The following is a 17,557-nucleotide window of genomic DNA, read 5'->3' on the forward strand; positions in this document are numbered from 1 at the left end:
CTCACCCCTAACTGCTTGCTCCCCCGTGTCGGCCTGATCTTGCCTCTAACTGCTTGCTCTCCTGCCAGCCTGATTGTCCCTAACCGCCTCTGTCTCGGCCCCCACCACCGTGGTTTTGTCTGGAAAGAAGTCAGACATCTGAAAGATGTCTGGTTGACCCGGTCTAATTAGCATATTACCCTTTTATTAGTATAGACTGATTTCAGAGAGGAAGGGAGAGGAAGAGATAGAAACATCAATGATGAGAATCATCGGTCGGCTGCCTCCTGCACGCCCCTTACTAGGGATCGAGCTCACAACCCGGGTAGGTGCCCTGACTGGGAATCGAACCCATGATTTCCTGGTTCATAGGTTAATGCTCAACCACGGAGCCACTCAGGCTGGGAAAGGGTAGACATTCAATTTTAATTTACTGAGACATTAAAAAATCCCCCAAAATCAAACTAGCTCCAAATTAAGTAACTGGGTTTTAGGGGATATAAATGAAAGGAGTTTTAGGGGGTAAAATAGGTAGGTTTAGGGAGTTTTAGAAATAAAGAGGGTCCATGGGGGAGGAAGGCTTGGAGCCCATAAGTGGGGGCTTGGAGCTGCTAAAGGCATATGTTCACAGAGAACAAAAGGTGCCACAGGATAAGGGGAAAGGAAGACATCCGTTCACAGAAGATAGGAATGAGCCACACGGGATGGGAAGAAAGAGGAAAAAGAAATTTCACAGAGGATAGAGAAATGCTGACAAGTGGGAGAAAGAGGAAACAGATTTTCATAGGAGATAGAGAATTCTACCACTGAAGGGGGAGAAATAGAGGGGGCACCATGTGGCTTTTGAGCTTTGAAGCTGATATTCTACCAATTGGAAGGCAGCAAGAAAAGACAAAGAACTGCAGCCTTTATAAACCTTAGGAAAAAGGGGCTTAGGGGGCTACTCCCTTTGGGATCCCCTCCCTACGTGGGAGTCTGTACTTGTTTCCAATAAATTTCCACCTTTTCATACACCACCTTTTGTCTGTGGCTTCATTCTTCAAATGCACCTGGACAAGAACCTGGAAAGAAATCACCCTTGCGTCCTGCTCAGAAAAAACCACTCGACTCATAAAGATGTGAGCAATGAGGCAAATTTGCACACCCGCCTCCAAGCGCACTTATAAGGATGAAAAGCAAAGGTGATTGTGCTTCTAAAGCAAAGCACAGGGAAGTATGCCAAGTTCTCCAGATCTTCCTATTTCTCAAAGGTACAGTATAGCTATGGTCCCTAGTGAGGCAGAAGCTCTCGGTCATTTAATGAGGAAACAAAGCTGATTCCTATAAAACACATGGGAATGATAGGATTATGTGTAAGGGGTGAGATGGGTTCCATGATTATTCCTTTACAGTAACTGTCAAAGGCCAGGATGTGCTGGTCTTCATGTCAAAGACTCTATTACTGTGTTTGAACTCAAGTTCAGATAAAAGAAAAAGAAAAATTAAAGTCAACTGCTGGTTACACGGTACCTCGGGAATGTCCATCATCCTCCTCAACTTCTGATCTCTCCAATTCCAGTCAAAAACCAGAAACTTTAAGGGGTTCAAATTAAGGCCACCTGAAAGAGATAGGGAGAGGGTTGCCGCAGTCAAGACCTCATGAAGTGAACAAATTAAAACTACTTTTTATTCTCTTGGTTGCTTTTTGCCTCATTTGCTGTCCTCTCTCCAGTAACTAATCTCTCACATTAAATGCTGCCCTTGCCTGATGGAAAACAAATGCAGTAGTCCAAGACTCCCCTCCTATAATCTTATCACTGATTCTGAGAAGCAGAGAAGCTGCTCTTGCTAAGCTTGTCAAATGCTCAAGTGCTGGCAAAAAATCAATCCTAAGCCTCCAGGAAGCCAGAGGGTGAAGTTTCATTCCTGACAGGGATTTGATAAGATTCCTGCAGTTTGGAGTTGAGTCTACCTGAGGCCACATGACTGAGGAGGTGAGTGGGCAAAAGGGTGAGGTCAGGGCTGGGAGGTTCATTTGGGGCAGAAAAGGAAGCTAAGGTGAATGGGCCCTATTAAAGGCTGTGATCCCCCGAGGAGACTAGGAAAGAATTTAGGGCTGTTCCCACTTGTCTTCCTGTCTATCTAGAGCAGTGGTTCTCAACCTTCCTAATGCCGTGACCCTTTAATACAGTTCCTCATGTTGTGGTGACCCCCAACCATAAAATTATTTTCGTTGCTACTTCATAACTGTAATTTTGCTACTGTTATGAATCGTAATGTAAATATCTGATATGCAGGATGTATTTTCATTGTTACAAATTGAACATAATTAAAGCATAGTGATTAATCACAAAAATAATATGTAATTATATATGTGTTTTCCATGGTCTTAGGTGACCCCTGTGAAATGGTCGTTCGACCCCCAAAGGGGTCGCAACCCACAGGCTGAGAACCGCTGATCTAGAGACAATAATAGAATGTGGGGCTTCAGGGGACCTCAGGGATTGTCTTCTTCTTAGAGGTCTCAGAGTTGGGCACAGTTAGTTCTTCTCACTCTCCATGTTCTCCCCACTGCCCCAAGCTGTTACATGTTTCACGTGGCAACATAATTGAAGCCTTCTTTTACACAACTGCAGCATGTCCCTTCAACTCTCCTGTGATTATTTCAATATTTTCCCTCTCTGCCCAAAATAATTTAAAACAAATTTTTTTTATTGATTTCAGAAAGGAAGGGAAAGGGAGAGAGAGATAGAAACATCAATGATGACAGAGAATTACTGATCAATTGCCTCCTGCATGCCCCCTACTGGGGATCAAGCATGTGGCCTAACCGGAATTGAACCTAGATCTCCTGGTTCATAGGTCCACGCTCAAACACTGAGCTACATCAGCCAGGCCCAAAAGAATTTTTTAATGCTTCTTATAATTACAATGCCTCTTATTTAAAATTTTCTGAAAAATTAAAAATGAAAAATAAAGAATGACAATGGGTTGGTAGTCTTCATTAAAAATAATTCACTGCTGATAATAGAGCAAACAGGTACAACCTCTCTAAAAAAGTACAGGGCATTATAAAAAAGGAGCTTTAAAATGCTTTCTATTGACAAAAAAAATTCTCCATCTACACATATCCCAATAAAAACATCAGAAATTTAAACACACTTACAAAATGATCACTGCAGTATTATTTATAATAGCAAAAAATAAGAAACAACCCAAATATCCTACCATGATAGAATTGTTAAAAAAAAATCTAACTTTGGTTTAATATACAAAATACAGGAAGAACTCATATAACTTGATAGAAAAAAATCTAATTTAAAAATGGGCAGAGGAACGAAGTATGCATTTTTCCAAATAAGACATCCAAATGGCCAACAAGTACATGAAAAGATGTTCAACATCACTAATTATCAGGTAAATACAAATCAAAACCACAGTGAAAGGCCTGGCTGGCATGGCTCAGTGGTTGAGCATCCACCTATGAACCAGAAGGTCATGGTTTGATTCTCAGTCATGGCACACGCCTGGGTTGCGGGCTCGATCCTCAGTGTGGGGCGTGCAGGAAGCAGCCTATCAATTATTCTCTCTCATCACTGATGTTTCTATCTTTCTCCCTTTCCTTTCCTATTTCTGAAATCAATAAAACAATATAAAAAACAAACACAATGATATATCACCTCACACGTGTTATCAAAAAGACAAAAAGATAACAAGTGTTGGCAAGGATGTGGAGAAAAGAGAAGGCTTGCACACTGTTAGTGGAAATGTAAATTGGTGCAACCACTATGGAAAATGGTATGGAAGTTCCTCAAAACATTAAAAAGATAACTACCATGTGATCCAGCTATCACATTTCTGGGTATATAGCCAAAGAAAATGAAATCACTATCTTAAAACGTGTCTCACAACTCTGTAGAAATCTAATTTCAATGGTCTGTACAGCTTTGTTTTTTCCCTCTCTCTTCTAAATACAAAGAAGAGTGGGGCCTGGTGACCACAAAAACCCATCTGTATTCCAGGAAAGGGAGAGGTGAATCTCTGGCTGGGGGCTGAGGGAGAGGCGGCGTCCGTCCCTGGCCTCTCCCGCTGCCCAGCCAAGCTCTCCCAACTCTGCGTTTCACAGAAGGCCTATGAGCACCTCTCACCTGTTCCTTCATTTTCATCGCCCCATCACGTTCACAAGACAAAACTCCAAACTCCTCAGATTACTGTTCAAGGCCCTCCCTCACAATCTGACTTTCTTCCCAGTTGAATCACAAGATAGTACAGCCCATGAAGTCCCCAGTAAGAAATGTGGTCTTTTCAATAAAAACAACTAGCATTTTTCGAGTTCTCAAGGTATGACACTCACTGTGCTGAGCTCTTTATTGGGCATTCAATTTTCATAATAATCCTTTGAGATAGGTACTATTTCTGTCTCTGTCATTCTGATAGAGAAACAGGTTTAGAGAAGGTAACTTGCAAGGTCACAGAGCTGGTATGGTAAGTTGTTGGACCTGGGACCTGAATCTGGAGTCTGAGTCCATAACAGGGGTTCTTAGACTCAACACGGTATTGTTCACTTATCACCTCCTCCAGGGATACCACATGTCTCTCCGCCTGCCCTCCTGATTCACTCTTCTCCCGTTCCTGCATGTTCCTGAGTGCTTTCCTCACATCTCCACAGATCCTACTTTAATTCTCCCCATACTTTAAAGATCAGTTAAAAACTCTACAAAGCTTTCCCTGCAGACTCAGCTACCACATCAATCTCTCCCTCATTTCAACTTCTCTAGACTCAGAAGTGCTCACTTGGCCTTTTGGCTTTACTGTCTTGTATGGTCAACCTAATTCTATGTGCACTTATCTCTTCAATGGGATTGGGAGCTCCCGTTTGGGGAAGGCTCAGGAACCAGGAAAGCCTGGACTGAGTGACTCTGGGAGGGCCACGTAACCCTGTGTGCTTTGGTTTTCTCTGAGGGAATCAGAACCCTAGCCTGCAAGGGTGAGGTGAGTACTACATGAGATAGATGTAAGTGTCTAGCACAGTGGTTCTCAACCTGTGGGTCGCGACCCCTTTGGTGGTCGAATGACCCTTTCACAGGGGTCGCCTAAGACCATCCTGCATACCAGATATTTATATTACAATTCATAACTGTAGCAACATTACAGTTATGAAGTAGCAACGAAAATAATTTTATGATTGGGTCACAACATGAGGAACTGTATTTAAAGGGCCAGAAGGTTGAGAAACACTGGTCTAGCATATTGCTAAGTACACATAGGAACTCAAAAAAAATTTTTCCCTTCCTTATTTGGGGCCTCCAGTTTGTGGCCTCCAGTTTGTTATTTGTAATTGCACAGAGCTCTGTATACAGTGGGTTTATTTAACCTGGGTGGCTTTCATCTGGAGAGAAACACTAGTATTTTTAGTTTTCATTTGCTTTCTGGCAAATGACTATCTGTATACCGAGTTACTATACTAATGAACACATTACGTTTAGAAATATGAAAAATCCAGGAATAGCTCCTGTCAGTTATGAAACAATGTGTATTACTATATTGAAGAAGTAATTTGGAAATGAGAATTGATAAGATATCTTTAATCTATCTGGCAGGCAGAACAGGTAATAAGATCATTAGCATGTTAGCAGGTGGATGTCCTCTGGAATACTTTCTGGGTAAAGCACTACAAGAGAAACGATTTAGAATATCAAGATTTCATCCACAGAAACTGCATTTAAAAATATTTTTTTAAAATTGATTTCAGAGAGGTACGGAGAGGGAGAGAGATAGAAACATCAGTGATGTAAGAGAATCATTGATTGGCTATCTCCTACATGCCCCCCACTGGGGATCGAGCCTGCAACTCAGGCATGGGCCCTGACCGGGAATCAAATTGTGACCTCCTGGTTCATAGGTCAACGCCCAACCACTGAGCCACACCATCTAAGTGAAACTGCATTTTTGTTTCAACATGTTTTCAAGTGGAATGGGAGTCGTGGGGAACCAAGACACAATTAAGTGAGAGGGAAATACTCAACATATCCAGCTCTACAAATTCTAGAGGGTGCAAACTGATGGAATCAAATGTGGATCCACTGACCTGTTTAAAGCAATTGAAATCTGAATGTATTTAGGTGGGCACATGCCCTTCAATTTCACAGTTCTCATCCTTCCCTACTCCATCATACCTGCTGGCTGACTTTACAGACTCAGGGCTGAATTTCCAACTCCTGAATTAACACAGAGATCTGGTTTCACTGCATCACACATGTGGTTCCCAAAACTCACATGGGGGTATGGCCAACTCCCAGCTCTGAAGACTATCACTGGCTCTTTTCATACCTTGTTTAACGAGTTCTTTAATCCTCCCTGGAGTTCCTACACCCAGGTGCACGGCACGCTTCTCCAGCAACTTTACCTGCTCCTGGACCTATTCCAAGATGGAAGAGAATAAAGAGAAGTGTGATATTGAGGCAGACTACCAAAATATATTTCTCATACAAATGTGGCCTTCGTCCACAGTTTCTGACTCATAACTCCCCAAGCCCTTGCAAGTTCCTAAGTGTTGAGAGTGATAAAGCTGTCTTTTGTTACTTGAATGAGGAGATTTTTGGAAGCACCTGAGGATGGAGACCGGTTCCAGGAGAACCCACTATGTAATTAACTTTCACTCCCACCCCGAACCTCCAGGGAGGGGTGGGGGGCTGAGGTTGAATCAATCGCCGATGGCTGATGATTTAATCAATCATGCCTAAGTACTGACGCCTCCTTAAAACACCTGAGAGGAAGGGTTTGAAGAACTTCTGGGTTGGTGAACACATGGAGATTTGGGGAGAGTGTGTGCCTGGAGAGGGTATGGAAGCTCCACAACCTTTCCCAACCCTGCCCTAGGCATCTCTTCCATCTGGCTGTTCCTGAGTTACATGTTTTTATAATGAATCAGTGATCTAGTAAGTAAAATGTTTCGTCAGCTGCTCTTGCAAATTAATTGAATTTGAGGAGGGGGTTGTGGGAACCTCTGAATCAGTTGGTCAGAAGAATAGGTAACATCCTGGACTTTCAACTGGTGTCTGAAGTTGGGGGTATGAGGTGTGCATGAGGTCTTGTAGGACTGAGCCCTTAACCTATGGAACCTGATGTGTTTCCAGGTAGACAATGTCAGAATTGAGTTGCACTGTAGGACATGAAGTTGGTGTCCAGAGCATTTCTTGGATACGTGAGGAAGCACCCCCTCCACATGTTGGAAATTGGGTCCAGAAACTCTTTTCAAAGAGTCATTAGAAACTGCAATCAATCATGGGCCAATTTAGAGCATTTTGTTTAAAAGTTAAGAAAGTTAGAAAGCAAGTGAGGCTACCCTTGTTTGGGCAAAGAAGGTTAACATCAAGATAGAAGAAAACTGGTAAATCTTCAGAGTCCAGGGTCAAGCCTCAGCTTCTGTAGAGGAACCTCGGAGCAGGGACAAGTGTGACTGCTGTGGGGAGAGGTGAGTGTGCAGGGGTAGGGAATGCAAAGAAAATCAGAATGGTCATTAAGTGTGTTATAGAAGGAGGCACCAAAGAAAACCCTTGCAAAGGAGTTACACAGAGGTTGAAGGGAAAAGCTGAGGTCTAGAAGTGACTCTTAAGGATCACTAACATCTTCCACCAAGAACCACAGGCCCTTTGCTTACCTTTATGTGTTTTGCAAATAATTTCATAACTTTGCTGTCTCCTCTGAACGCTGTCATTGACCTAATGAGAAGGAATAGATTAATGCACAAGAAAAGTCACTCCTTCTGAGCCTGTTGGCTAATTCAGTATTATGTCTTTCTTTATTCAAAGAATATGTGTGTTTATTTATATGTATATATGTTCACCTGTATGTGTATATATACAGACACAAAAAAGTTCTGAGATTTTCAGGCTAGCCATCTCTGAAATGAAAATGGGTGGCCTTTTATTCAGGCTTCTCCTTCTCACACATAGGGTTAGCTTTACTTAGGTTTCCTTGGGTACTGAAACATGGATCTACACTTTACTTGCAATACACAATTTCTGTATTTCAGGTTCCTAGCAGAGAATTGATCTTCAAACTCTGTAGTATAGTTCTCAGACAAAATGTGGTTGTGAGAAATCTCTTACAGCACTGGGGTCAGCCTGTGCACCGGGGCAGTGGGGGAAGCTGGGATGAGCTGACAGGGTGGAGCAAAAGGGCTTGTGTCCTTCAAGAGCAGCCTCCTCTTTTATTTACGTTGCAGAGTGAGCTTTTCCATAAAATGTTGTATGTAGAAAAGCTTCAGATGTAAATGGGTATAAAATAGCAATGTCTTTTAGTCGATGTTTGGGGCAAGATCTAACATGGAAAAACTGCTTGAGAATATTAATTTCCTTTATATCTCATTATTATGTTTGTGGAAATACTATTGGTCAGCAGGAAATCTATGAGTTTCCAAATAGTGAATCATGTTATACAAGTGCTGTTGCATTTGATTTTTAAAAATATATTTTTATTGATTTCTGAGAGGAAGGGAGAGGGAGAGAGAGAGAGAAAGAAACATCAATGATGAGAGAGAAGCATTTTTTATTGATTTCTGAGAGGAAGAGAGAGAGAGAGAGAGAGAGAAAGAAACATCAATGATGAGAGAGAAGCATTGATTGGCTGCCTCCTGCACACCCCCTACTGGGGATTGAGCCCACAGCCTGGGCATGTGCCCTGACTGGGAATCGAACCACAGGTACATAGGTTGATGCTCAACACTAAGCCATGCAGCCCAGGCTGCACTTGATTTTTTACTTATATGTAAGCTTTCTCCAAGGCAAGGTTAACTAGGAAGAAAATTTAGGGAACATATTTGACATAACTCATGGTTCTCAAGGGAGCAAATATTCTTACAAAAGTTAGAATTATTCACAATTAGTCTTTATGAATAGGGCTCATTGTGCCCGCTCAAAATTCACCTTTTGCAAATCCCCTAACCTTGAAATGGATCATAATATTACCAGGTGACACAGAGAAACACTGAGAATTGGTAAATGAAGTGCGACAACATAGTGCTTTTATGTCCCCCAGAAAGGTATTTATGTAGAGTAAGCACTCAAATCAATTTGACAAGTTGTTTTTAAGAGGCCACCTTGAGGCCAACCTCATTGCCATTAGAGCTTGAATATGAAATAAGTTCTGTGGTGGTAGTTTTTAAAACACGGAAAAGTCTATGTGAACTCCTAATACTTCAAATAGAGCTTCCCAGAGTAGTGGGAGTCTTGAAGATCAATTGTTTAGAGCAGAAATAGTTGAAAGAAACACTTCTGTGCGTGCCTAATGGGGAAAGGAGAGTTTGAAGGACTATTAACAAAGTTTAACGACTACTTTTCTAAATTCATGACCAGATAAGTTCATTTGGACAGATAGATGGTAAATACCTACTGAGTGTCTACATTTGCACCCGTCTATTTGATCAAGTTCCTCTTTCTTCAGGACTTAAATTTTCCTTTACTTTGTCTTGTGCCAAAACCTGGCACAGAGCCTGGTCCTTTCAGTAAATCTCCTTTACTCCGATGGCTCTTCCCTGAGAGCTGAGTGTTACCCAGACCTAGTGGAAGCCCTTTTGTTTATTCTACACAAACGGCAGTAAATGAAAAAGTATGTGAAAGCACGTAGTAAAGCACTGACAATTTATCTTTACAACGTAATTTTTACATTAAAAATTTTGGTCCACTGGAATTTATCTTGGTATAAGAAGTGAGATATGGATCCAAGTTTATTTTTCCGACGGCTGCCCAGTTATTCCAGTACCATTTATTAAACAATCCATCTTTCCCTAATGATTTGTCACCTTGGCCATATGCTACATTTTCATATACATATGGGTCTATTTCTGAACTTCCAGTTCTGTTCCATGGATCTAATCTGTCTGTCATGCATGAGCCAGTTCCATACTGTATTGATTATTGAGACTTTGTAGTACGTTTTTAAAAAAATCTGATACTATAGGCATAGTACCTGCTCATTAGTATCTTTTCCAGATTTTCCCTGAGGACAGATTTCTTCTCATATGGACTCAGAACTAGTTTACCTAGTTTAAAAACAATTCTTTTGGAATTCTGTTGGGAATCTATGAAATTTGTGGATTATCTTAGGTAAAACAAACATTTTTACATCACTGAGTCTAATTATTCAAGGACATGGTATGTCTTATTCAAGGTCTTCTGCATCACTCTGAAAAATTTTCTTTATATGGGCTTTCATAAGCTTATTTCTTGGTGTCTATCTTTTCTTCTAACTGGTTATTGCTATGGTCTCCCTGTTTTCACCCTTGCCCTCTACAACGTGTGTTCTCCACACAGCAGCCAAAGGGATCCTTCAGGATGATTATCCAGATCATTCTGACTGTCCCCCTGCCTGGCAGGCTCTTAGCCATCTGCTTGGCTTTCTCCTTCACTGTGGTCAAGTCTTGGCTCACATGCCATCTCCTTAGAGAAGCTTTCTGGGACCACCTTTTAAAAGAAGCCCCATCCCCTTCTATACTGTATTTTTTCTTATATAACTTATCACTAGCTGACATTATAATGTATATTTGTTTATTGTCGGTGTCCCTCCCTGGAAAGTAAGTCCTATGAGAGAGCGGACTCTGTTTCGCTCATTGCAACATCTTCAGCATACAGAACATATCAATACGGCACACATCAGCTATTCAGGAAACATTAACAAAATAATAGGTGAAGCATCCAACCTAATGAGCTCCAGGGCTCGGATGGCAGAGCTGCAGATGATCAGCATTAGGACTGACTTCTTCTCTGTATGGTTTTTCCGAAGTTTTACCCACTTAGGGCAGACTGAAAAAAAAAATACCATGAGAGAAAACATTATTCTAAATTAGTGTTTAAGTAAAATAGGATATAATGAGCACTGTTTAGATTCTATTCTCTGGATATTGTAGGTATTGGATTAAAATGAAATATCATTAACTTACAACACAAAACATATATTATGCCAAAGTGACTAGTTTTAGGACTAAGTAAAAAAAGTTCAAAAGAATGCATTTGCGATACTTTTAATTTGTTTGATGCTTGAAGGCAATGTTGAGTAGGAAAAGAATTCTGATTCGATGATGTTAAATTTTAAAGGGACACTGAGCATAAAATGTAAAAGAGAAATGACATTAAAATAATAGCAAACATCTGGTGAGCAGTGACACTGTGCTAGGCACTTTACATGTGTTCTCTTGTTTAGCTCTCATAGCCCAGTGAGCTTGATTATATTTACATTTGCTGAATTTGAGGGGGAGAAAGGTTTATGAACTCAAGCTGAGTGTCCTTAGAACTGAATAGAGTTTGAAAGAAGAATGATAAATCCTCTACATCTAAATATTTCACTATTGGTTACAGATAAATGACTAGCTCGTGTGAATAATCTAGTTATTACTGACTACACGCAATACATGTTGAAAAGATCAAATTAGATGGACTATGCAATACTCAGGGTCGGAGTTCTGAAGATGTGGACAGAGCCTCAGAATCTCAGAGCTGGAACAGCGGTCACACAGTCCTCATCTTTCAGATAACAAAGTCAAGTCTCAGAGAGTGCTCAGTGACTTTCCTCAGGTCAAAGAGCAACTTAGTGAGGGATCTGAACTAGAATGCTAACTATTCTCTAGGTTCCTACACCAATACTTCTCATGTGTTATAAAACAAAAATCAGACCAATTCCCAAAGCCAGAGCAAAACAAGAATAAACTTAAATAAAAAAAAGTTAATATGAAGAGGGACCTAAAACACCCTCCATTTAAAATCCATTTTAGGTGGAAACTTTTTATTTTAAATGTAGTTTTGAAATTTTTTATTTTGAAGAGACTGAACTTATGTTTTAACGTAATAACAATTTGGTGAATAATTTTTTTAAAAAATGAGAGTTTACTTACTTTCTTTTAGGTATGATGAAAGACTATGAGTCAAATCGTTGGCCTTGAGGAAACAGGAGTCTAGGATTATGAGAAACATGCTTTGTAGAGAATTCTGCAACTATTTCATAGTTGATTTCACATAATAAAAACAGATTAAACAAGGTTGTATATCATTACCGAATTGGGGGCTCATCACATATTTCAAGTGTTGTCTAGGATATAAAACACTAGCAGCAGCAATAACAAGTAAAAATTAACTGTTTATAGTTTCTTAGGGTAGGGAAGTACAAGCTTATTGTATTATTCAGTGGATTAATGAAACATCATTTTCAAATAACAGGCAATATACAAAGGCAAAGCTGAAACAAATCTATGTCGAGATGTTCCCAATATAACATTAAAACATAGGGAATTGCTCAACCAATGACAATCATGGTCTAGCAATCATGTAGTATTGTTAACTCTGTAACTGAGATGAATAAAAAAGCAGGAGGTTTATTGTCCTAGTTATTATTATTATTATTTTTAATCCTCACCCAAGGAGATTTTTTTCCATTGATTTTTACAGAGAGAGTAGAAAAGATGGGGAGAGACACGGAGAGAGAGACATCGATGTGAGAGAGACACACACCGATTGGTTGCCTCCACTGCCTCCTGCACACACCCCAAAGCAAGTGCTCTTGACCGGAATTGAAACAGGGACCCATCGCTCTATCCACTGAGCCAAACTGACTAGGGCTGTCCCACTTCTTTCTACAAGGAAAAGTCTGTCTATAAACACAGCAGAGTGCTAGGGAGCAAACTATTACTAAATTAAATGACATTTATATTGTGACCCGGAATTTATAACACATTATGTGAATAATGAACTTCAAAGATGTTGCCTCCTGTGCTGTTGTAGAACCTTCGATGGTCTTTCAAACTAATTTCCGAAGCCTGGATATGATCAGGCTCACCTGGAGAGCTTTGCAGAAGATACAGATTCCTGGGATGGACTCACTTTCTCATAGTGAGTCAGAATTCCCTGGGGGTGAGCCTGGGAATTTGCTTTTTAAGTTGCAGCTAGCCTTCAGGCTTTTAGCGCTGATCTAAACCACACTGCAGCTCTCAGGAGGACAGCAGGGTTAGCTCCAAGGGACTCCTGCCTCGAAACTAATTAAGTGCCCATGTGTCTGACATTAACAATGTACAGCACACCATGTTAATTGAAAAGACATGTTCCTGCCCTACAGACACAAACAACCTCAAATCAAAACCAAGTTACACACTTGGCAAACTAAATAGGAAAATATTTGATTATTTACAGCCACTTTATGTTTACACCCCTTCCTGAGCCTGCACCAAACAACCCATGGCATGTCCCTCCTCTCACCTAGCACACACTTCCTCTCTGTCCTTGGTCTCACCAGTGTAGTGACGGGCCTTTTCTCTAAACCCTTCCTATGATGTCTTCAATCACTGGGAATCAGAATGGCCTAATTTCTTAACTGAAAATGAAAACCTGCTCTTTTTGCCCATAATAGTATTTTTAACGTATTTACGATTTTTTTCTTCCTCCCTAAACCAACACATGCCCACATATTCTTGCTTACCTATATTACTGAACTCTAATACAACAGTAATATAATGTAAACTCACTATGGAACTCAAATGAGTCCTTAAAGGCTTCTTCTGACCTTTGACTCTCTACTGATCTAGCCAATTAAGGTTTTTGATGTTCTGTGAGGTTACAGGGTAGCAGTGGTCCCATTATCTCACTAGTTCTTCCAAAGTGGAAGGTTACTCTAACAAAAAACGAGAAAGGAAAAATGACCACTGAGCCACAGTAAAACCACACTTCCAGTTAGACCTTGAACAGAGGCTTTGTTATAACACTTGCTTCCTGAGAAAGGGCAGCCAGGACCCAGCTCTCCTCCAGAGGAACTGCTGTGCTGAGAAGAGTGCTGCTAACTGCTGTTGGAGCTGGGGGGCCCAGTAAGTCAGAACTCCAGGTCTCGCTATGTGGAAACGCACTCCTTCCATTCCCTAAAGGACACCCCTTTTGGAAAAGAAACGCACAGGGCACTCAGGTCTCCAACCCAATGTGCATTTTATAAAAAAAGCTTATCACAGAGGAATTATAAAAATTCAGGGAACAGTCTGTTTTTCAGCTTCTCAAGCCTCTAGAAAGCATGCAGTTGTAATGGAAAAAGGAAGTCAAACAACTCCTGACTTTTTCCAAAAGCAGCATTAGATAGCCCTTGTGGTCTATAAATAGCTCACCTCAGGCATGGCACCCAAACTGTTTGCGTTTTGAGTTTATGACAACATCTCTTTTCTTCAATCTCTGCCCAGGAGTTATAGGATGTATCATAAATTTAAAATTAATGAAAATAGGTTGTTTTAAAAGTATTGCAATATATTTTAACTTAATTATAAATTCTCTAAGAGTAGATTTCAAACAATAGTAGGGTGAAGAGTCACCTGGGTGATGATGTGTCAGCCTTGCTAACAATGCACAATTTTGTCCCTATCTTTAGGTAGTTGGCTTGATAAAGTTTGGGCCAGGACCCAACAACTATCCTAAAAACTAAACCATAATTAGAAATCCATGATAAGAGCAACAATAAAACTAAGCTGCTTCTTAAAGCTAACATTTTGTTTATAAAGGATGAATAAATTAGTGTTTCATGTCTATACTTTTAATTGTGTGGTTTATCTTTATTTAACTTCTATCTTCTTAGGGATTGTTGCTCTTTGAAGAATCTGGTCAGAAAAAAATTTAAAAAAGCACCCAACTGGTATGGCTCAGTGCTTGAGCCATCGACCTATGAACAGGAGGTCACGGTTTGATTCCCAGTCAGGGCATATGCCCAGGTTGTGGGCTCAATAGCCAGTAGGGGGCATGCAGGAGGCAGTCATTCAATGATTGTCTCTCATTTATATTTTTATCTCTCTCTCTCCCTTTCCTTTCCTCTCTGAAATCAATAAAAAAATTTTTTAAAAAAGCATACTCAACAACTAGCCTTTTGAAAAAAAATACAATTAAAATCTTACTATTAGATTACCATGTAGTATCTTAATAAAGAAATCATCCACAAATTAAAATTACGAGGTTGAGGAAAGGAGCATTAGTGTGAGGAAAATATATTAATGTCTGGCTGAGATACCTTGCCATAATATAAAGATGAATCTGTTTTGCTCCTCCTCATCAGGAAAATTGCTAGCAATTAACAATGGATCCTTCTGAATGACTAACCTCAGAATAGTAAGAAATTGAAAAAAAAAAAAAAAAGGAAAAAACCCAAAGAAGCCTGGCTGTACCTGGTAGCTTCAGTTCTTCTAATTCAATCACTGAGCGACTGCTGCTGTAATAGTCCTTCATCAGTTTCTGCAGGTCTTCAGGTGTCCCAGGTTTTGGCTCTGATTTTGCAAGAATGTCAGTAATTTTCTTCTAAGACGAGAAGAAAGAAAAATAAAAAAAAGGAGGAAAGACTTTAGAATGGCAATTGGCTTATGATGGGTTGATTCCTCTGGCATTTAAACTGCACATAGGCTTTGATGGTAGACAAGTATGAATGTGAGTTCTAATAAACATACTTGAGAAAACATAATAGAATTTCTTGGGCACTGCTGCTTTGAAAAACGAATGGAGGATCTAAAACAGCAGTTCTCAACCTGTGGGTCACGACCCCTTTGGTGGTCGAACAACCCTTTCACAGGGGTCGCCTAAGACCATCCTGCATATCAGATGTTTACATTACGATTCATAACAGTAGCAACATTACAGTTATGAAGTAGCAATGAAAATAATTTTATGGCTGGGTCACAACATAAGGAACTGTATTTAAAGGGCCAGAAGGTTGAGAACCACTGATAAAAGATTCCTTGTAACTCCTAGTTACAAAGACATCTAGGAGAACTGACATTTTTACAGCAGTCTCTATAAGAGGATATAATTTTCTGTTAAAAGTCAAGAAATCTTGTTTCTGTGGAAGCTCTCCTTAAACATGGGAGGGCAGAATTTTGAGAATTTCTTGCCTAACCTGATTTTTCAGGCACTGACTCTCAGTTTGGATTTTGGGGATTAAGTAAAAGCTACAGAAATAATCTGAGCATAGGACTCACTGCAAAGGGGGACTTTTAGACCCTCAATTCTCAAGTCTTGAGAGATGCAGTCTTGAAGTGGTCCTATGGAAAGCCGAACAGGAAATACCGTACAACACCTGTTTTGATTTGGACCTATTTGTGTAGCATTTACCGAATGCCTGCAATGTACCAGGAACACACAATCGTTCCTTTAATTTTCATCATAAACTTCCCTTCTCATTTCCTTTTCATGTTTCACCAAAGATCTAGAAAGAGCTGTTCCTCACAACCTCCCAGCCCCCAGGTTTTTCCCCTCCTTCCACAATGTCCTTATTTCTATACCAGAGCTGAGAATGGTCAAAGTTCTGTCAAGTGAATTAACTTTTAAAATATGTCATCGGTGGGCACATTTTAGCATGACCTCAGCCAAGGCTAAACTACCTAGCCAGAGTTCTGACCTTGAGCCCTCAAGAACTTAACACTCCTGAAGGCCATTAGTACACAAACTATCAAAGAGAAGTTAACGTTACTTCTTTAAGGACTTGCCAGACCTCAGCCAATTTGGCATCTCCTGTCTTCCTATTTGGCCATTTGCAAGCAAAGAAAACATATGCACACACATACTACAGTTTTCTAAAAGCTTGCTGTTAAGTAATTGGTTTGAGTCCATCTTCTCTCCTCTAATCCCAATCATATTTCCTCTGCTGACTTCAGCAAGACCCTTCTTGGCAGGGAGAGAATTACACTCCTGTTTTCACAACTGTGGTGGAAGGTCAAAGCTAACCACACTTTCTCCAAGTCTGAGCCATAAGAAAGTTTGTATAGGAGCAAGAGTCTTCCATATGCTCACAGGCAAGTATTAAAATGCAAGGGGTGCCTTTTGCTTTAAATTATGGTTCCAAATGAGAGGCAGAAATGCCTTATACTGCTACCTTCATCTGTTTATTTTCTTTTCATTAATTCTCTAAGATAAAAGGTTTTAAAAATTGAGATGGGTAAGAAAAGAAGATTGGTAAACTTCTTTCATTGGACAGAGCTGGAGGGGCCATAGAGCAGGAGAGCTCTGGGCCCCTTCTAGAATTAGAAACCCATGTCTGACTTCTAACCACAGTGAAAACACAGGGTGGGTAAGAAAGATGTTTAGTGTTTCACAAAACTGAAATAGGAATCAGGAGGATTTATTTTTAGCTCCAACAGAAACACTTATTACAAGTGACCTAGGGAAGTCACCAAACCCCACTGAATCTTACAATTTCTGCATCTCTAAAGATGCGATGATAGTAATTGCCTCATCAAAGCACACTATACAAAAAGGTGATGTAACCCACGTAGGGCCACACCATTGTAAGGAATTAATATTACCTTTCTCCTCTTCCTGGTCTTGGTGGCATCTTCTTTTGTTTCCTTTGGTTGTACCAAGAAACATTCCGTAGGCTATAAAAAATACAAATGAGAAAACTTTCCTCTTAGCATGATGAAGCATCAACTAATGGTACCAATCCCAAAGAACCTACAGCCATAAATATATTCTTCAGAGCATCTTGGTAATATTCCACAGATAGACAGATGCAGGAAGACCCACTGTAGGCTATTAGGCAGACTGGAAAATCTTTGAGCAAAGTCAGAATATGTGAGTGCACATGTGTGCTTGGGGAGGTGGTG

General features: G+C 40.3%; 1 protein-coding gene across 3 annotated transcripts in view; it reads right to left on the reverse strand.

Annotated features, from left to right (window-relative positions):
* The window catches only part of CMSS1 (cms1 ribosomal small subunit homolog (yeast)), a 384,439-nt gene that overhangs the window by 4,109 nt on the left and 362,773 nt on the right, over positions 1–17,557 (reverse strand). For all 3 annotated transcript variants that reach the window (XM_006094686.3, XM_023758848.1, XM_023758849.1), the window contains exons 3-9: positions 17,258–17,329; positions 15,131–15,260; positions 11,846–11,905; positions 10,658–10,760; positions 7,619–7,679; positions 6,289–6,376; positions 1,489–1,577 (exon numbers count right to left, since the gene is read on the reverse strand). In XM_006094686.3, coding sequence (XP_006094748.1) covers positions 1,489–1,577; positions 6,289–6,376; positions 7,619–7,679; positions 10,658–10,760; positions 11,846–11,905; positions 15,131–15,260; positions 17,258–17,329 — 603 coding nt within the window. The remainder of the gene's footprint in view (positions 1–1,488; positions 1,578–6,288; positions 6,377–7,618; positions 7,680–10,657; positions 10,761–11,845; positions 11,906–15,130; positions 15,261–17,257; positions 17,330–17,557) is intronic.

Source organism: Myotis lucifugus, unplaced genomic scaffold, assembly GCF_000147115.1.
Source record: "Myotis lucifugus unplaced genomic scaffold, Myoluc2.0 scaffold_140, whole genome shotgun sequence".
Lineage (NCBI taxonomy): Eukaryota > Metazoa > Chordata > Mammalia > Chiroptera > Vespertilionidae > Myotis > Myotis lucifugus.